The sequence below is a fragment of the Pyrus communis genome, chromosome 16, assembly GCF_041283825.1.
Source record: "Pyrus communis isolate YQ-2024b chromosome 16, ASM4128382v1, whole genome shotgun sequence".
NCBI lineage: Eukaryota > Viridiplantae > Streptophyta > Magnoliopsida > Rosales > Rosaceae > Pyrus > Pyrus communis.
The window spans coordinates 11256552-11277093 of record NC_142580.1 but is presented as its reverse complement, the minus strand read 5'-3'; the positions used below and the strand labels follow the sequence as shown (position 1 = coordinate 11277093).

The 20542-nt window shown below is 36.5% G+C and overlaps 2 protein-coding genes and 1 pseudogene across 3 annotated transcripts; 2 read left to right on the top strand and 1 right to left on the bottom strand.

Annotated features, from left to right (window-relative positions):
- Nucleotides 1-2076: 2076 nt before the first annotated feature.
- On the top strand, nucleotides 2077-6365 carry LOC137731985 (uncharacterized; annotated as a pseudogene). Its single transcript, XR_015957696.1, has 8 exons — nucleotides 2077-2531; nucleotides 2637-2851; nucleotides 3238-3644; nucleotides 3955-4139; nucleotides 4539-4731; nucleotides 5052-5128; nucleotides 5276-5426; nucleotides 5636-6365. The product of XR_015957696.1 is annotated as an uncharacterized LOC137731985 (transcript).
- A 496-nt stretch (nucleotides 6366-6861) lies between these two features.
- On the top strand, nucleotides 6862-11463 carry LOC137731145 (clathrin adaptor complexes medium subunit family protein). Its single transcript, XM_068470251.2, has 8 exons — nucleotides 6862-7047; nucleotides 7450-7596; nucleotides 7996-8307; nucleotides 8727-9019; nucleotides 9158-10053; nucleotides 10418-10474; nucleotides 10628-10675; nucleotides 11020-11463. Exons 1-8 carry the CDS (start codon nucleotides 6980-6982, stop codon nucleotides 11089-11091), a joined length of 1893 nt encoding a protein of 630 aa, XP_068326352.2. The 5' UTR covers nucleotides 6862-6979; the 3' UTR covers nucleotides 11092-11463.
- On the bottom strand, nucleotides 11434-12914 carry LOC137731146 (putative galacturonosyltransferase-like 4). Its single transcript, XM_088687493.1, has one exon. The coding sequence runs from the start codon at nucleotides 12832-12834 to the stop codon at nucleotides 11782-11784; it is 1053 nt and encodes a 350-aa protein (XP_088543619.1). The 5' UTR covers nucleotides 12835-12914; the 3' UTR covers nucleotides 11434-11781.
- Nucleotides 12915-20542: the final 7628 nt, after the last annotated feature.

The following is a 20542-nucleotide window of genomic DNA, read 5'->3' as shown; positions in this document are numbered from 1 at the left end:
TCGAATACACCCCTTAATTAGGATTTTAAGTGATTCTCTGAAATTTAATGTGTATTCAATTAGGATTTTAAGATAGTTTATTAAAATTCTTAGAAATTCGGGTGTATTCAATTAGAATTTAAAAGAAGTTTATAACATTTCAGGTGTATTTAATTATAATTAAAATTTAAAGAATTTGGAAAAGTTGAGGAATTAGAGAGAATTGAAGAGATTTTGTAGTATATTTTAAGCATTCGCAAATCTCACCTCTTCTTATCAGATTTTGAGGGAATTGAATCAAAATTTTACATGAAATCTTTATAAATCAGTTAAACTCCATAAAAATCCATGAATTTATAAATAAATTAAAATCTCTTAAATTATACACCCCACTGAAATCATGAAAGTGAAATAATATCAACCTACTTTATCATAAAAAGAAAAAGAAGGAGAAACAAAAATAAAAACTACCTAGTATAATTAAATTCTAATTAACCATGATAAATAGGTAGTTGACATTTCTTACTTATCTCATGATTGAATAATGTCTTAATGGGACAAATATCTAAAATTCATTGTTTTCTAAATCTAAATTGACAAAGCCAACGATAGTTGATTCCGTTGGTAAGGGTGTGCTTGTGGTTAACCTCTAATCTAAGATTGATCTTTGCTGTTAGCAGTTCTCATTGGTGCGTGATTTGTAAATTCCTATGTAAATTCATATCGATTGCAATTGGTAGTTAGGTGCTATGTGTAAGTTATTTTGGCTTAAGGTTATGGTTATGCCCTTGACGTTGGTGGTGAGAGTAGTCAATCTTCCCCTAAACTTTTTGTTACCCGAAAAAAAAAAAAAAAAAATCTAAATTGGCAATTATGTGTGAATTCAAACACACCTAAGAATTAAGAAGTTTAAGATAAATAAAAAAGTTGAAGATGAATTATGGTATATAACTCATTTTTGTAGACTCTTCGGGCTTGTTTGGGAGTGTAAGAGAACATAGTGACTTCTTATTCGAAGCAATTACAATGTCTTTAGAATCACTCTCAAATAGGCCCTTAACATTACTTTCGGAGGTTGAAGTACAAATACTCGAGTGGACTGAATAACATTCATTTTTTGGTCAAAACATGGAATAATATTCGATTGTCAATCTCCCTCATCAATGCGTTATTCGGTTTTTTGGTCAAAACGTGGAATAATGTTTGATTGTCAATCTCCCTCATCAATGCATGACAGAGGGTAGATGGACAGTGGGACCAAGGTGATCCCATGATTACCCGAAGTTTGGAACAATATATATGTGAAGGTCTTTTGAGGATTCTCAAAAAATTTGGTCCAGGTTACTTTTGTGCCTATTAAGTGTTTGATGTAATGCTTACTAGACATATCTCAATAGGTTGCGTCGACATCACTCGACAATTTTTTTCTATATTACTCATCAGATTGCTTTGACATATGTCGATATTTATTGACATGTGCACAACATAGTTTGGCTAACGACAAGCTCACTAAGTGTTCGACGAAATGCCTCTGTGAATAAATACTTTTTTTTTTTGCACGCTCCGGGCTTCGGTTTTACCTAAAAAACTTGTATGTAATACGACCCCAAGGGTTCGAATCCTAAATTTGCTAATGTGCACGATCCTTTTGATTATTGCTCTAGCTGCGTCTAGATTTCAATGCTCGTGCACAAAGGATTAAAATTTTCTTTTCAAATTTTATGTAATCGTGTTAATAAGTCATTCTCTCATGTCGTGTTTGAAATTACCACTTTTTTAAAACATAAATTTGTAAAAACCTATTGATTTATTAATGAATGATAACACAACCCTGTTTAGTAATTTACATTGAGAATATTTACTAATCGTTTTGTCATAAGTTCTAAGTATTTTCATTTTTATGTTTAAAAGAAACATCAAAATATATGAAATTTAACTTGATTCGAGTTTTTATTTTTTAAAATAAAAATCCATAAAAAAAAACTTAAAACTGAAATAATTATACAGAAACGAAACTGACATGGCACTCCATCAAGAGGAAAGCAAAGCATGTTTCAGGTGGAGGTTAAAGAGGAAAGTTGGAAAATGGACCAAAACAAAAGTACAAGTAGTAGAAAACGTTGCCTTGGAATCCTGGCAGGGGCATTGTCGTCAAACCACCTCGCATATTAACCGCCGCCGCCTCCACCTATCATCCCCTCCAAAAAACACTGAAAACGCACGCATTCATTCGTCCATTTCGATCCCCCACATAGCTGAGCTCAGGAATCTCGAATCTCGACGCGATGCGAGGCCACGATCGGATCAACGCGTGTCTCCCCGACGAGCTGATCGTCGAGGTCTTCCGGCTCCTCGACTCCAAGCCCAGCCGCGACGCCTGCTCTCTCGTCTGCAACCGCTGGCTCTCCCTCGAGCGCCTCAGCCGCACAACCCTCCGCATCTGCGCCACCGGCAGCCCCGACTTTGTCGTCGACCTCCTCGCCCGCCGCTTCCGAAACGTCCGCACCGTTCACATTAACGAGCGCCTCAGCATTTCGCTCCCTACTCCCCCCGTAATCACTCAGTCGATTCGATCGATCCCCAATTCGATACAAATCGACTTATTCTAATCCGTCAAAACAAACAGGGCCTAAATGATTTTGGTTGTGTTTTTGAAGGGGAGGAGGCGCGCGACTGACATTGCGGCGGTTTCGTCGGTGAGGCTGCATTCTGCCAATGGGTCCGATGACGGCGTGCTTGATTCGAACAGCTTATCGGCGACGGATTCCCCAAGCTCGAAAAGTTGAGCTTAATCTGGTGCTCCAGTGTCTCCAGTATCGGGCTAACTTCGCTCGCTGATAAGTGTAAATTGTTGAAATCATTGGATTTGCAGGTGAATTTTTGCTTAATTGACCTTTATCTCTTTTGTTATTGCTTTGTTAGAGTTAAATTTAAATGCTTGAAGTCTGCAATTCCTCGTTTGGACACTTAATTGGAAATTATGAGTACATTCCTACATGGGTTTCTTTTGGGTACTGTCTTGCAATCTTGCTTTCGTTAAAGGTGCATTCTTTACCGTAAGCATTCAAAAAATGTTTTCCTGTACTCCTTGTAAAAACATAGGAGAGAAAATGCACCTGTATCAGTGTCCGATGAATTTTTTGGGGTGCCAATAATTGTTCCTGATAATTTTAAAATCATATTGATATTTGCTATTTGATACACATGTTAAGTGCATGACATGACGCACCAGCGAACCTTAATTTTCTGTTTATGAAGGGTTGCTATGTTGGAGATCAGGGACTAGCTGCTGTGGGAAAGTGTTGCAAGCAGCTTGAATATTTGAATTTGCGGTTTTGTGAGGGATTGACTGACGTATGTGTGGTTGAATTAGCCCTTGGTGTTGGGAATTCATTAAAGTCTCTTGGTATCGCTGCCTGTGCAAAGATAACTGATGCTGCAATGGAAGCAGTGGGGCTACACTGCAAGTCTCTTGAAAACTTGTCGTTGGTTGCAGAGTTCATACACAACAAAGGGGTGGTTTGTGTGGCCCAAGGATGTCCTGCTTTGAAATCTTTGAAGCTACAATGTATTAATGTCACAGATGAGGCTTTGACTGCTGTTGGAACTTCTTGTTTGTTGCTGGAGGTGTTGGCTCTATATAGCTTCCAGAAATGTACTGATAAGTCAGTACTCATTATTCCTAATATGGCTCTTCATTTATTACATGAATGTAACAGGACTTACGTATTAAAAAATTAAGCATAATTCTTTATCTTCTCTTTGTTCCCTAGTAGTTTCTTATTGAGGCTTTCCAATAAGAAACTTCTTTATGGAACGAAGTGCTACAGTTTCTCAACTTCAGATTGTGCCTGCACACATCATTTTTTAAGATTACTGAAAAATGATGAAGTTTTGAGCTTGTCTGTTTCATTTTATTAATTCAGCTCACAGTTAAATGACTCTCTCTTTGTTTTCATGTCTGCTACATTTCAGAGGTTTACGGGCTGTTGGAAAGGATGTAAGAAGTTAAAAAATATTATTGTTAGTGACTGTTTCTTTCTGGGTGACAATGCTTTGGAATCAATTGCAACTGGCTGCAAGGAACTTACACATCTTGAAGTGAATGGTTGTCACAATATTGGAACATTGGGTCAGGAATCCATTGGAAAATCTTGCCCGTATGTTCCTGTCTCGGTTTAACTTAAATTGGTAATTTAGATGGTAATTATATGGATGGTTGGAGTGGTTCTCATGTTTAGCTTATTGATGCTGCTAAGCTGTGGGAAAATTCCATTGAGCTACATGCTTTCACTAGTATTTTTCTTTGAATCGGTTATAGGATACAATTAGCATGGATGTTTAGCAGTCAGTTTTGCCCGTAGGTGGAAACTTATTTACATTCAGAAGTTGTATCCTTGGAACTGTTTACATTCAGCTCAGTTGGCAGATTTGATGTGTGTGTTCGTTAACATAATTTCTTGCATGCCTATGGTAATACCTAGTTGATGTTACATTCTTGTTATGTATTCATTTATCTGTTGATGATAAGTTAATCCGAAGAATTTGAAAATGTGCAGGCGTCTTACTGAGTTAGCATTATTGTATTGCCAAAGGATAGGCAACTTTGCACTTTGTGAGGTTGGACGAGGCTGTCAGTTCCTGCAATCTCTTCGTCTGGAAGATTGCTCAAGTATTGGAGATGAAGACATTTGCAATATAGCTAAAGGCTGTAGAAATTTGAAGAAACTTCACATTAGTCGATGTTTTGAGGTTCTCTCAAACTTAACAAAGTCTTGATCACCACCTTTTTTATTCTTCATTTACTGTTTACAGAATATGATTATAGTTAATTTTGAAATTTTTTTTTGCTGTTATCCAATATTTCCTTTTGTTTGGAAGAACGGAACAATATGCAGGAACAAGAAAATGCAATGCTTGGTTCTGTATTTGAGTCGTATTCCCTTTTTTGAGATGTTATCTTCAACAATAAATGTGTTCTTTTAAGTTAAAAGATTCATTTGTATATGGCTTCTGTAAAAAATTCTTTATTCGTTACTTATTTGGATAATATCTGTTGCCTTCTGGTATAGATTGGAAACAAGGGAGTTGTAGCAGTTGGAGACTATTGTAGGTCACTTACAGACCTTGGCCTCCAGTTTTGTGATAGGTAACTTTTTCGTTGTTTTGTGGATCAGAATCTACATTATGTCTTTAACGTTGTATATCCACGGGTCATCTTCTAATCTTATCTACATTATGTCTGTGACGCTGTATATCACACTGGTCATCTCCTAATCTTACCTTTTACTACTAGAGTTGGGGATCAGGCCCTTATTGCTGTTGCTCAGTGTAGATCCCTACAATATCTGAATGTCAGTGGATGCCACCAAATTGGTGATGCTGGATTGATAGCCATTGCAAGAAGTTGCCCGCAAATTAGTTACCTAGACATGAGCGTTCTTCAGGTCTGTTCTCTCTCCCTCTCTCGCACTCTCTCTTCTCACCCCCAACAAACACATGTATCTTGTGACTTATATCTGAAGCACAGGAAGCATCCTTGTTACATTTGAAGAAACAGTGGAAGTTTTCATGTTCATATTGATGCACACGCAACCTAACATGATTGCGTTTTTCCAATCTGTGTTCAACCTAACATGATTTTCGTTTTCAAAAGAATTTGGGGGGCATGGCAATGGCTGAACTCGGAGAAGGCTGTCCAAACCTGAAGGACATTGTACTGTCACATTGCCGTCAAGTAACAGATGTTGGTATAAACCATCTTGTTAAAAATTGCACAATGCTTACATCCTGCCACATGGTTTATTGCCCGGGCATAACTTCTGACGGAGAAGCCATGGTAGTTTCGAGTTGCCCCAACATAAAGAAGGTCCTGGTTGAGAAGTGTAAGGTTAGCCCAAGAACTGAGAAGCGTAAGGTTAGCCCAAGAACCAAACGGAGGGCAGCCTCTGTCATTTCCTATCTTTGCGTGGATCTGTAATGTCCGCAATCCGCTTTATGTACATACCCTGAGCTTGCTGAATTCAGGACAGCAATATATAGAAGACAACATCTGGAGCCAAATCCTCTCTTAGGTCTTACATGAAACGGGTTCACCGCCATGGTGACGTTCCATTCTAATAGAACAATGACATGTGTAAGTTAATGGCACGTTGTCAAAACGGGTTGGAACGCCATGTGGTGGTGAACCCATCGCATGTAAGAACCAGTCATTTACGCATGCCCAATATCTTTTGCTTATTTTTTTTTTAACTTTTTTGTTTATTTTTTGTGGCCGTACTGTAATATTAGCAATAAATGTTTGTAATGTCTTTTGTAATAATAGTAGTATTCCTATTCCGAGTGTTGGAGAAAGAAATAAAAGAAGTGATGCTCTGATGGTGTAATTATCTGGCCAATTTTCTCGAGTATTTTCATTTTCGCACAGTTTCTTACAACAACGAGACTCTAACCTAAAATCTTAAACTTCTGTCTCGTCTTGCGTATTTCCTTTGAGCTAAAACTATGGGGGCAATTTCATGGACTCGTAGTTTTAGCGGTTAAGAATATTCCTCTTCACATATAAGTTTTTGAAGTGCAATTACAATCTTGTCATGAGAAAAAGCATCCACCTAGCAAAAAATACGAAGTTGTAATTCATTATTTCTTCATGGGTAGTGCTATTCAAATGCCCATTTTAATTGCCCACGCATATTTGTTAATTTTTATCCATTGATATTCTTCAATTCATTCGATCTAATGAACGAAAATTAAAAAAATATGTGAAAAGTAAAATTGAATTTGAAAATAGCGGTACCCTTTCCCCATCACTTCCCCTATTGCTTCCCCAAGAGAAAAATGAAAAAGAATATTTTCCCTTTCTCTTTCCTTTAAATAAGTACATTGAAACGACGGCGTAGTGACGGAATTTAAAACAGTTAGTCGAAGATTTAACATTTCCGGAACCCGCAGAGCTGTGTGACGCTGTTTTCTGTCGGATAATCGGTTGCTGAGAGAAGCCATGACGGGAGGTTGCAGCATCAGAGCCATCTGGATCCTCAACAGTCTCGACGCCGTCGTTTTCTCTAGGTCCTCTCCGAACAAATTCTCACGCTACCCTCTCTCCATATCTATCCATCTATTATACTGCACAACCACAACGAGCTAATCTTAGATACAATTCTTCTGCTTCAAAATTCCAAATTCGATTCGAATTTGGTAACCCTAGATTTTGGGATTTTGAAATCCAACGCCCTAATTTGCTCCTGTGGAAAATTCAGCAACATACAAATTGTTGTTTTTTTCCTTTTCAAAAATTATTAATTTGATTGAGTAAAGCTAACTAATTTGTTAGAGGAGTTTGTGTACTGGTGTACGGAAGCTATGATTGATAACTGGAGTCTATGGTTGTGTTTCTTGGCAGCCAAACAGGAATTTATAAAATCCGAGTTTTGCTGAATTTGGTTTTGTTTTGTAATTTTTACTACTCAGGAGGTTTCCAGTGGTAGAGAAGCGGTGGAGGGGGGTTTGCAAGAGCGAGAACGAGATTTCGGCCGAGGGTGATCTTAATTCGAGTGTTTTTCCTGTACTTCCTAGTGATTCAGAGTTAGCCGCTGCATTTGTAGATAGAAAAAGAAGGTCAGTTGAGATTCATTTCTGCTTTGTCACTTTTTTCTCTTGTTTCTTTTTCTTGGGCTGTTTCTGTAAAAATCATGTGAATATGTATTTTGCTAAAATTGTACATCTTGATCTATCAGATTTTATTAGCCTGCTTGATTGAATCACAACTAATGTGCTAAAACGTCTTTGTTTGTTTGAACATGTTAGTTTTGTGACTTACATCTAGTATGTAGTTTTTCTCTGTTACCTCACTCTCACTCTCGCACTTGTTCCGGTTTTATGGGTTTCGTGTATTATGTTATTACAAGTGATTGTCTCATTATAATTGTTGTATCCCTCCTTTTGTAGATTATGGTAACTTTATTACTATGTTTTTTATTTGTCAATGTTACTAGAATTTTCTTTTTATGCATGTAGGGAGGGGTCTCTTCGTGGGTTTGGGGTACGCGTAAGTCGGTCAGCTGAAGGCTCAGATTCTTGGGTTGATGATCCAATCACACGTCATATCATTGGAATTTACATTAGCAATGAAGATGGAGGGGACGATAATCTGCTCTGGCCTTTAATCTTGCATACAAAGGGCCATTATTGCATCCTTGTATTGCCTATGGTGGAGCCCAGGCATTTAAAGGCATTTGTAAAGTTATGTAATAGATCTGATTGTGGCAATGCTGTTGGAGTGGAGGACAGTATATCTACCATTCTGCTTGATCTTCCGTCCATCACAGGGTATGGTAAGTTGCTTTCAATAGTGTTCAGGAAGAATATCATACGAGAAACCATAGTTGTTTTGTCATTCCTCTCCGTATTTTTTAAATTGGCATATGAGCAGTGCCTCAATTAAACTCGTGAAGGGCACATAAATTAGATTAAAATGCATAAATGAGATTAGTGTGTCCCAGGTGTTTGTGTAAATTTAAAACCTTGCACATTCCGTTTTGCTTTCTATGGATGGGATGCACTGATTCCAATTTTTTTCTTTTCCTGTTTTTTCACCACGTTTCCCTTTCCTCCATTACATTTTCAAAGGGCTGGCATTGCATGTTTGTATGAACTCTAAAGTATAAATTGAATCAACTGTGTAAATGGAACGTGCGACTTTCTTTAAAAACAGTAAGCAGTTATTTTTCTTTTTTGTTATCCCCTAGTGCTTTTATGGTGGCACATGCTATTGGTGACATAATAACTGGTGATGTGGCGGAACCTGAAGTGGTCGTAAGTGCATCCCCATCTGTTGGAGGATTGTTAGACTCACTAACTGGCAGCATAGGAATATCAAGCATCTCCTCAAGGGCAAAACCTGTAGCTGCACCAGTTGCATCCTCAACCCCTTCCGGCATTGCAGCAACAGGAACTGTTACATCAGATGCTCACAAGACTGGTTCTAGGCCTTTAGATAAAGATGCTCTCCGAACTTTCATAAGTAGTTCAATGCCCTTTGGTTGGTACTTCTTACTATGGTATTTCTCATCTTGGATTTTTTTTATTATCATTATCACTATTGACAATTTAGTGGTTCACCTTTGCTTTGACCTGTTGCTGGTTTAGTATCTGATGTGCTTGCTGATTGTACATATAGGAACACCGTTGGATTTGAGCTTCCCCAATATTGTTTCCATTAGGGTTAATGGCTTTTCTTCGTCAGATCTTCCTCCTGCAGACCTGAAGCAACCTGCTTGGAAGCCTTACCTATACAAGGGAAGGCAGAGAATACTGTTCTCAGTTCACGAGACTGTCCATGCTGCTTTGTATGATCGAGACGAGATTCCAGATAGTATATCAATTTCTGGTCAAATAAATTGCCGAGCAGAATTAGAAGGATTGCCCGATGTGACCTTCCCCTTAATAGGGTTGAATGCAGATCACATTGAAGTTTTATCATTTCATCCTTGTGTTCAAGTTCCAGAACAAGGTTCTGACAAGCAAGCTGTGATATTTTCACCCCCGTTGGGTAATTTTGTTCTAATGCGTTACCAAGCAGTTTGTGGTCTTGGACCACCCATAAAAGGATTTTACCAGTTGTCTATGGTCTCCGAAGACAAAGGTGATTTCTTATTCAAATTACGGCTACTGGATGGATACAAGTCTCCTCTCGCTATGGAGTTTTGTACTGTGACTATGCCTTTTCCAACAAGAAGGGTTGTATCTTTTGATGGCACTCCATCGGTTGGAATGGTTTCCACTACAGACCATTCTGTGGAATGGAAGATTGTCATGGGTGGGAGGGGCCTCACCAAAAGTATTGAGGCAACTTTCCCTGGGAAAGTTCAGTTTGCACCATGGAAACCTCAAAAATCACCTACCTCTAGTTCAGCCTTTGGAAGCATAGCTGATGAAGATAGCGATATTGAGACAGATGGTAACAATAATAATATGGTAAATGTAGATGAGTTCCTAACGGAAAAAATGAGCAAGGATCTTCATCCAGCTGATTTGGAGGAGCCATTTTGCTGGCATGCATACAATTATGCCAAGGTACTTGCTTCGTTTTTGTTTTTTTTTTTAATCTCAAAATCAGTTGGGATTTCTTGCAACAGAGAGTGATGTCTTATCCAAAAAAGTCTGTTAGAAATTACAAATTAGAGATATGGCTTCCATTATATTGATCGAATATTCGGATTTAAATTTGGTTTCATTGGTTTTGTTCTCTGTTATTGTTAGTATTCTCTTGCCAGTGTCTATGTGGATTGAATACTAAAATAGTAATGATAATACAAATTTTGTCAAGTGTATATTTTGTTTGTGTCAGTCAAGCATTCTTTTGTACTTTAAAGTGTTTAAGCATTTATTGAAGACCTAGCTTTAACAGAAGATGGGGTTTCCTGACTCATGTTTACAGGTGTCGTTCAAGATTGTTGGGGCTTCATTGTCTGGAATGTCATCAGATCCAAAATCTGTAAGTTTTGCTTCCTTTAATTCTCCTGTCATGGCCTGGTTCGTTACACGAACCCAGGGATAGGCAAGAAGAGGAATAGTCTTGTTGTATTTAGCTCATATTTACTTGTATTTTTTGTTTGCTGGCTTTCTTAATTGTTTCTTCTACACGCAGGTGAGCATTTATCCAACCGTTAAAGCACCAGTGGAGTTCTCTACTCAGGTGGGTTTTTCTTCAGACTTCTCTATCTTCAAGCTTGATATACTTGTATTACTCTGAGAATGCATGCTGCGGAAAAATTGTTAGAAAATGTTTGCTGACGTCACTGTCCATAGCAGTTCATTTTTGCATCTTCTTGTTTGAATCTGATTTGTGCTCATCATATAGAAACTAGCATAAGTATATTATATGTGGTCATGGCAATGCTACAGATGGACCAATGATTGTTCTGTGAAAGTAAAATTCTCATTGGTTTCTTGTTTCTTCTAATAGTAGCAATTTCATTGTTTAAATGTGAAAGTTGGGTATACTTGTCAATCCATTGTTCCTTTTCACTTGTTAAACAGGTTACTTCTGGGGATTACATTTTGTGGAATACGTTGGGTAGGTGCCCGTCTGTTGCTGTAGCAAAAGTATAGGGATGGATATCGATGGCAACCCCGGAATATAAAATGTAAATTCAGGGATCAAGAATGCTCTCTTTATGTAATCCGAGTACACCAGATCCGTGTTTTAAAGTCCGATGTGTGCTGGGGGGACGGATTTTTCAAAATTCGGACCTCCTATTTTGGCATTGATGGGCGTAAACCTTTGTTCTTTGCTAGAGATGATGTTAAAAAGAAGGGAGGTCAAGTTTATGGTCTGATTTGTTATGAAATGGCGTCTTAAATTTTCTGAATAGATCACTTGTAATTTTAGTTAGTGTTGGAGGAGAAGCCAATCTACCTGTCGTTGCTTATATGCTGTTAATTACATGAATATTATTGGTTTGAAAGCTAGTTTTCGACAAATTGTCCTTCCTTTACATTTGTTCCTTGAAACACAAGAATTTACAGGTTCCTAACCATACAAAGAAGCCTTCAAATGGCCATTTACAAGTTGGATGGTCTACTCTTGGCAACAAAATTTTGCCATCCAGGTCCCAACTTCTTCGCGGGAGCCAGCGGACGAAAATGACATCAAAGGCACGGAGAACCCGAGATCTCGTCGCGAAGTTTGCCTCCTCGGAACACACTCCATTCAAGGACTGTGTTATGATGTGCATAGTTCATGACTCTGCATTTTATCTCCTTTCATGCTCTCTCTTCATGGTTCAACTTTCTTCCCTCTTATTCTTCCAGAAAGTGTCTTGACGAATGGTAGAGATCGTATGGTGCCCAGAGATGATCGACGGTGCATGGCTTCCGGGAGTCCAACCTCAACCATGGCTTACCCTTCCCGCTCCAGTGCAAAAGACTAATGGGACCAGGGTGGAGGCGCCTACACCTTCCTTCAAAGTTGTCACCTCCTAAGCCATGCTGGTTCCACCGGTGATCCACAGCCTTGATGTTTCCGGCCAAAAGCAGCAAAAAGGGCGGCAGAGACCCCAAATGGTATAGCCTCTTTTGCTTTTGCAACGCCATCCACTCCTCAACCTTCTGTGTATACCCTCCTTTCCTCCATTTATCCACATCCACCACCATCACTCCTGTGTTGAAATAACACGGGTTTCTTCCTTGGAACGTCTTCAACAAATCCGGGTCAGACCAAAATGCGTTAGTGAAATACTTTGTGAAATTTGCTCGGCAATATTCCGGTGCAGCCACCACCTTGTCTTCCATGTCCACACTCCATAGCTTGGCAATGTCATCCACCACAACGAGGTCCGAGTCCAAGTATATAACACGTCTCATCTCATTCGGAAGGATGTCAGCAAGATAGATTCTAGCATAATTCATGGGCTGATCCAATGCTTGTCTTATAGATTTTGATATCTTCCCGCGCACCCGGTCCGAATCAAAGGCATACGTCTTGAAGTTCAAGTAAGGGAACGTAGACCTTATGCTGGAAAAAAACTTAGGCGTCGTATGCGCGGAGAGGAAGTGAAAGTAGAGATTTTCAGGGCATGCCGAGTGTTGCAACAAAGAGAACACGGCAGCCATTGTGCCGCGAATGTAATTGGCATCTAGGGTCATGGCAACATGGATGCCATCCTCGTTTTCGGAGCCACATTGCTCCCCGTTTCGGAAGGCAGGCGCTTCGCGGAAGACGGGAAGGTCAGGGGAGGGACGGGGAACGAAGCCTAGGCGAATGCCGGAGGTGGTGGTGATGGGGTGGAAGAGGAGGATGGACAGGAGGCCAAGGAGTATTGGGAGAGAGGTTGGAGTACTCAACAAGGCCATCCTGTCAAAGGTGTTTTGGTATTAGTTTTTTGGGGACTTTTGGGAGGTTGTCTCTAAAGACGTAGGCAACGGAAGCGATTTGAAACATTAGAAATTGGGGGTTTTTGGATGTGAGAAGTTGGGGGTTAGAAGTTGGTAGAGAGAGAAAATCTCCGAGTATAATTGTGAGGAAGAGAAAATCTCCTAGGATTTTGGGTTGCCGAAAAGTCGAAAGAGGTCATTTTTTTTTCTTTCTATTTGTGGCAAATTTGGATGATCTTAGTTAGGCGTTGACAATGTAAAAAAGAACCCAAAAAGTACAGGGTTTAAAGGAGTCGTTTGTGCATACCCAATTTCACGTTTTGCATACTTGTTTTTCACCTTCTGCACTTCCCTGGTTAATTTTAGCCTTTGATTTATTTATTTATTCAGCTTAATAGCTAGAATGAAATAAAAAAGCTATACATATGCAAGAGGTGAAACATGGTGTGCATAAATTATTTTCTTATGTTTATTTTTTTTACTACCCATAATAGTGTTCGAGCTTTTGATTAAAAAAAATATGGGAAACTATCCAAAACATCCTAGAAAACTTTCATTTAACCATAAGGACAAATAATTTCAAAAATGTCAAAATTGCCCTTGAACACCTTCGGACAACAACTGAATGCAAAAGATAATAAAGTATGGGCATGAGCTCTAGGAGACAAGGCATGCAGGAAGTACACAACTACACATGCATTCAGCAAGTTCACATGCCGTTCAAAACGAAAGCAAAAGAAGACAAATAACAGTCCACTTTTAGAAACAGTGACACCGACAGTTTTCACAACTAGTGCAAAGTTACTAATCAAAAAAGTTGTAAATAGTTGTTTGCTTTTTGAAAAATTGTGTTTTGTCACTTAGGAAATTGATTTGTATATAAAGGAGCCTTTCCTCCCATGCAAAAACACACCATACTCACACCATACTTCAATCTTCATACACTTAAGCATCCGAAGCCTTCCTAGCATCCTTTGTAAACACTTCTCTTTGTAAACATTTTGCATATCAATAAAAGTTCAAGTGTACATATTTAAGAAATCTCCAAGTCTTAAGTACGTTTTCTTTCTTTCTTTAGTGTATTTGTTTAATTAAACTTCTAGTCTAAAATAAGGAAACACTATTGTAGTTATATTATTAACTTGCTAAACTGACGATCATACTTTGTTCGAGCACTCTGTTATAGTTGAATGCTTGCCATACAAATAACTGGACATTGACTAGGGTACCTCTGAGTTCAGCTGTTAAGGCCTTATACTTGCATTGTGAGTGACTGTCATGCTGAAACATGTCGAGTTCCATGTGCAAAGTTTTACGTCTAGTTGTTATAATGACCATCTGACTATTTAACCAGGCATTTGCTTTGCGAATTTGGTATCAAAGCCAAGTTTAACATTTTAATATAATAATTATAAAAGTAAAGTACATTGAGGATGAAAGTCATTAACACAACTGATATTACACACTTGTTTAATTTTGTATGAACAATAAATATTATTGTCCTTGTAGACCTTGTTAACCACAACCACTAGGTATTTATTGTCCTAGACACCCAAGTATAACTAGCATAAAGAGAAGATTAGTGCAGCATAGAGTTTTAGAACCCAAAAGAGTAACAGATCAAACTTCAGAGACATTGAGAGAAGAAAGAGAGTTTCTAAGAAACCAGTTAGCCGTAACTTTAGAGAAAGGTAGAATGTAGTTTATGATAGATTATCTTAATTTAAAAATTAGCGAACCACAAAAAAAAAAAAAAAAAAAAAAAAAAAAAAAAACCCTTAGACCAAAATAGTTTAGTTCGTTATTTTCCATTAAGAAAGCATAATCATATTTTACATAGTGAAGAAAATCCACAAATTAATAGTATTGTAGATCTTATTATTAGTCAAACAGAAAATATAAAATTAAAAAATAATAATCATAATCATTTGTTAAGCCAGTTGTTAGAGCATTTTCAAAAAAATTCCACATAAACAATTAGACAAAATTTAGTTTATATTACATCTCAGTTAAAAGATAATAATAAAAATATTCAAAGGTTTCCTAGCAAAAGAGAGATAAAGAGCTTATTAACCTCATAGATAGTAAGCCTAACCATGTAGAACTTAGATTGCTAGAGATAGTTTAGCAATTAAAATTAGAAGTTCAAAAAATTCAATTAGTACAAAAAAATTTGAGTGAACAAGTAGATAAGTTACATAATAAAATAGACAGATTATTAGTTTAATAACCGATTATAGAACTAATAGAAAATATATCCAAGCTTTGAAAGAAATTAGTAAGTTAGATAAAGAACCAATAGGTTTAACATATTTTTCAACACTAGTAGCTAGTAGTAATATCCCTATTAGACAAAATAATTTAATTATCCAATTAGTTTTAATAGCTGAAAATTTAGATCAAGTTGAAGAACAAATACCATAAATAAATCAAGTTTTACATAACGCATTTTCATCACTTCCACCATCTTTGTTAGAAAAATTAGAAAATTTAACTTTAAGTACAAATAATCATATTAGAAGACCTAAGATAAATCCTTTTGATAATAGAAAATGAAACTCTTTAGGAGAAAATAAAAAAGAAGTAGTTGGAGCTGAAGATATTTATCCAAATGAAGAAGAAGCCCAAGAATTTATTAGAAGAGGTTTTGAGAGAACACAAAGAAATAAATATAATTTGTATCAATTAGGTTTATTTGAAAATAGAAGTAGAATTGTAAGTAGCATTAGTTAACATGAAGTTAGTTGTATTGATAAAGAAGTTACACTTAATTTACTTAGTAAAGAAGCAGTTACCCATTTCAGAAAATCACATTTCAGTCAGATTCACATAGGAACAATCTTAATTGGAATAGCAGGATTAACTAGAGTACAAGTCGGCACAAAAGTTTTAGTATACATATATGATGATAGATGAGATAATCATCAACAAGCAGCAATAACAACAGTTGAAGTAGACTTAAGTTCAAACTTAGCAGTTATAAGATATATTCCAAATTATGTTATGACAATAAATGAATTTAGTAAATATATTAAAGTAAGCATAAGAACAAAAAATTATAATATGGAAGAAGAGTATAAAAAATTGTGTATTAGCTTAATGTATATTGGTAAAGTGTTTGATAAATATAATCTTAAGTTTAATTTAGAATTTCAAAATTTAGTTCAAACATTTGGTAGTAATCATGTAAATATGACAAAAGCAAAACCCTTAGAGAATAGATTTTTAAAGGAACTCAATGGATATTACTTAATTTACAAATAGCAAGAAATCGACAACCAAATAGAGTACAAATATATGAAACTAGTATAGGTGAAGCAACAAATAGATTTAGTAATTATAAGCTATTAGAAAATATAGAAGATGATGAGAGTGAAATTGAAAATGAAAGTATTCATATGACTTTTGATAATTTAGATATTAATTTAGTAGAGAAATTTTTTGATCATATTGTAGATAAGCTTATAGAAGATATTGATCATTTAGATCAAGAACAATACTTAGAAAAAATATAAGACATATGATTTAGGGCTACATAGAATTTCAAATGAAGAGATTAAAAAAAAAATAATTTTAGAAATAGGAGTAGAACATATTTTAGGATAAAAAGAATATAATAATTTATTAGAGTTGAAAGTAGAATTTAATCCAACAAAAGAAAGTAGTACATCATGAGTAGAAAATATGTAGGTAGAAATGATCAACAATTTTTGAGACAAACAAATGAACAATATAATGAATAAGTAGGAGTAGATTACATTGAAGAAAGTATGATGAAACCATCTAGAAAAAATAGGATTCCATATTTAAGAGGATTAAAACAAATTAATATAGCAGGTAATATATTAAACTTAGACAATGTAGATTGTCACATCCCGGCCCGGGGCGGATCACTTCTCGGGCCCGCTCCACCACCGTAGCACGATATTGTCCGCTTTGGGCTTACCATTCCCTCATGGTTTTGTTTTTGGGAACTCACGAGCAACTTCCCAGTGGGTCACCCATCATGGGATTGCTCAAGCCCCCTTCTCGCTTAACTTCGGAGTTCTTACGGAACCCGAAGCCAGTGAGCTCCCAAAAGGCCTCGTGCTAGGTAGAGATGGGAATATACATTTAAGGATCACTACCCTGGGCGATGTGGGATGTTACAATCCACCCCCCCTTAGGGGCCCGACGTCCTCGTCGGCACATTTCCGGTCAGGGATAGGCTCTGATACCAATTGTCACATCCCGGCCCGGGGCGGATCACTTCCCGGGCCCGCTCCACCACCGTAGCACGATATTGTCCGCTTTGGGCTTACCATTCCCTCACGGTTTTGTTTTTGGGAACTCACGAGCAACTTCCCAATGGGTCACCCATCATGGGATTGCTCAAGCCCCCTTCTCGCTTAACTTCGGAGTTCCTACGGAAGCTGAAGCCAGCGAGCTCCCAAAAGGCCTCGTGCTAGGTAGAGATGGGAATATACATTTAAGGATCACTACCCTGGGCGATGTGGGATGTTACATAGATCCACAAGATTGAGAGAGAACAATTGATAGATGGGAAAAATGTTGCGTACATGCATCATTAATTTTAGATTTTAGTAATTCACAAAATATGTTAGATTATTTTGAGCATACTTTAGATGATTTAGTTTTTGATTATTTTCAATCATGGAAAGTTCAAAATCCAGAACAACATCAAATAGCTAAAACATATTTTAATATTGATGGTTTTGTTACTTTAATTAAACGAGAATTTTTAGATCATAATAGGTTAGATGGTAGAAGCGAACAAGAACAAATAAGAGCAATTAGAAATTTAGAACAATTACAAATATGTGATTTACTATATTGAGCTGAGTATACATAAGATTTCTTTAAATATTTAGGAAGAACATGTAGAATTAGTAATATTAATTTATTAGATACTTATATGACAAAAATAAAAGGACCAATAGGTGAAAAGATTTGGAATGAATAACAAAAGCATCCAAAGAAAAATGATATTGCAATAGGACCTAGAATTCAACATGTATATGACATACTTAGACAAGAGTGTAGCCAAATAAAAGTTAAGAGACAAATTAGGAAACAATTTTATATGAGTTATAAAAATATAAATTTACTACAATAATATGGTTATTACAAGAAAAATAAGCATAAGAAAATATGCAAAAAGAAATATAAGTCATACAAACCATACAAACAACATAAGAATTTTAGCATAAGACCTTCAAGAACATATAGAAAGAGAAAATATATTCCAAAACAATTTAGGAAAAGAAATGGTAGACATTGTATTAGAAAATATAAAGCACCAAAAAATAAGAGTAGTTGTAAATGTTATTTATGTGGAGAAGTTGGATATATTAGACCTAAATGTCCAAAATTAGGTAAAAAGCCGAGAGAAAAAGTACATTTGATGGAATTGTTTAAGTTAGAAGAAGATGAAGGTATTCAGTCAATATATAGTTTAAATGATTTAAGTGATAATAAGAGTATTTATAGTATAGAAAGTATAAATATGATAGCTTCAAACTCATAAGATTCAAGTAGTTCATATAGTGATTTAGAAAAGTACATGTGTGCATTCATAGAAGGACAGCATGAAGAAGAGTATAAATATATAAATTTAGGTTGGCCATAAAAATGTCATAAGTGTAGCATGTTAGTTGCAAATAAATATTATAATACATATTCAATATTGTGTGAAAAGTGTTATAATAATAGATTATTGGAAGTTAATTTAGCAGAATTACAAGAAAATAATGAAATATTAGGAAATACTGTTCATAGTATAGAAAAACAAAAAAATTGACACACCCCGATTCGAAATGTTTACCTGGACTCTGAATCGAGTTGTGCTGGCAGTCACTAGGAGGATGACGAAGCCATAAAGTATAGTGATGTGGAAAAGGTGAATAAATTTAAACCTAAAGGTGCCTAAATATAAGAGTGCGCTTGTGAGCAGGAATGAACCCATTTCACACGCGATGCCAGAGCATAACTAAAGTATGGTAAGGTAGGATGAGAATCATACCATCTAAGGTAACCTCCTATACCAGGATTTGCCATCGTCGACACGAATGCTCAGCCACTAAAACCTGGAGGAGTGAAAAATAAGGTTGAGTGGGCCTAAAAATAAAGTTTTATAAAAACCTTTTTGAAAACAATATAACCCTTCACCGTAAAACAAGTATAGTTTCCAAAATATACATACTATGTATGGTATGAAAATACTTACCAGAACTAGCAGTATCTCAAGAAATGTAATACGTCACAAACTTTCGTAAATAAACACCTGACGTCCGTAATCACATATTCTCGCATAAATAAACATATTATATTTAGTGCTCATCGATATATGTTGACACACGAGTTCATGTAGAGATATTTTGACATGAACAAGAGTGGGTGTAATAATGATATACGCTCTAGTACTACAATCACAGGAAGACTAGCACTATGCGTAGCACATACGAGTCTTAATTGCCTATAACAATTTAGGACATGACTGGCACCTACAATGGATCCAAAGTGAGCGTACGGTGCGATGTGCACATACACATGAAAGACTAGCCCTGACTCGGGCGAGTACTAACACCGGTGCAGCAAATGATGAGCAGATAACATAAATGTAGTCATGCCACAGTGATTTAACTATTCAATTACACTATGTTTGGATGAGGGAAATAGACTTAGAAATTGAATAAAATGAGAATTTATAAATTAACATACACCAATTTCCTTGTTTGGATTTATAAACATAGGAATTTAGAATTTTCGCGTGGAAAAAAAACTTGGAATTTGAGACTCTAATTCCCAAGTTTAAATTCCATGTAAATATGTGTCATTTTCCAATTTCTATAATTGAGAGCTTAAAAATAACAAATTCTTTATTCAATTTTATTGCTATTTTAGGTTAACCAAACAAGAAAATTCACAAATGCTAAAAAAATAAAATCCTGTCATTTCAATTTCCGTCATTTTAAAATTTCTTAGTAATCGTAAATTTCTTCATCCCAACATAGTGTTAAGGCATCCCGTAAGATTTATAGTGATTTCCTAATTCTCACCATTACGTCATTTCCTATAAATGTTAATTTAATTACGACAGTCGTAGAGAAAATTCATTATTAGATGTATATATGGAAAGTAAATAAATATATGTATATACATCAAAGAAAAGACCCACTCACAGATCATGTCGTCAGGTCGAACCTGCCTTACGGGTTTCGAAGATCCTTGCGATGCGTTTCACCCAAAAACGAAACCATTAACGTAAATATATAACATACTAATGTATAAACGCGTTTTTCGTACAAAGTGCGGCTAATAAATGAACTATTTTTAAAATGTCGAATTTTGAAAAACGGAGGGTGGATTCGGATTCGGCATGTCGAGAAACCTAAGTTGGGACCTCGGGTTCCGCCACGCGCTGCCACAAGTTGACTGCATTGGCAGCCACACGTCACCATGCTGTGGCTTCCCACGCGTCTTCTTCACGAAACCTGCAGTTTTTGCAGGTTTGCAGGCCTTACTTTCAGAGCTCCAAATGAGCTCATTTCTCAACCAAAATTCGTGATTCAAAAACCTAAATACAGGGAATAAATCTATACCTATTTGAGGTCGAGTCATGGTCGGAGTTCGCTAGAAAAGTGGTTTGAAAATGGTTGGATGACCATAGTTCAAATTCCAGAAAACT

What these genes read in the sequence shown, in the direction of transcription:
- LOC137731145 (XM_068470251.2), top strand. Translation starts at nt 6,980, where the DNA reads ATGACGGGAGGTTGCAGCATCAGAGCCATCTGGATCCTCAACAGTCTC. An exon ending in TTTGTAGATAGAAAAAGAAG is followed by an intron (nt 7,597 to 7,995) that starts GTCAGTTGAGAT and finishes TTATGCATGTAG; the next exon opens with GGAGGGGTCTCTTCGTGGGT. An exon ending in GATCTTCCGTCCATCACAGG is followed by an intron (nt 8,308 to 8,726) that starts GTATGGTAAGTT and finishes GTTATCCCCTAG; the next exon opens with TGCTTTTATGGTGGCACATG.
- LOC137731146 (XM_088687493.1), bottom strand. Translation starts at nt 12,834, where the DNA reads ATGGCCTTGTTGAGTACTCCAACCTCTCTCCCAATACTCCTTGGCCTC.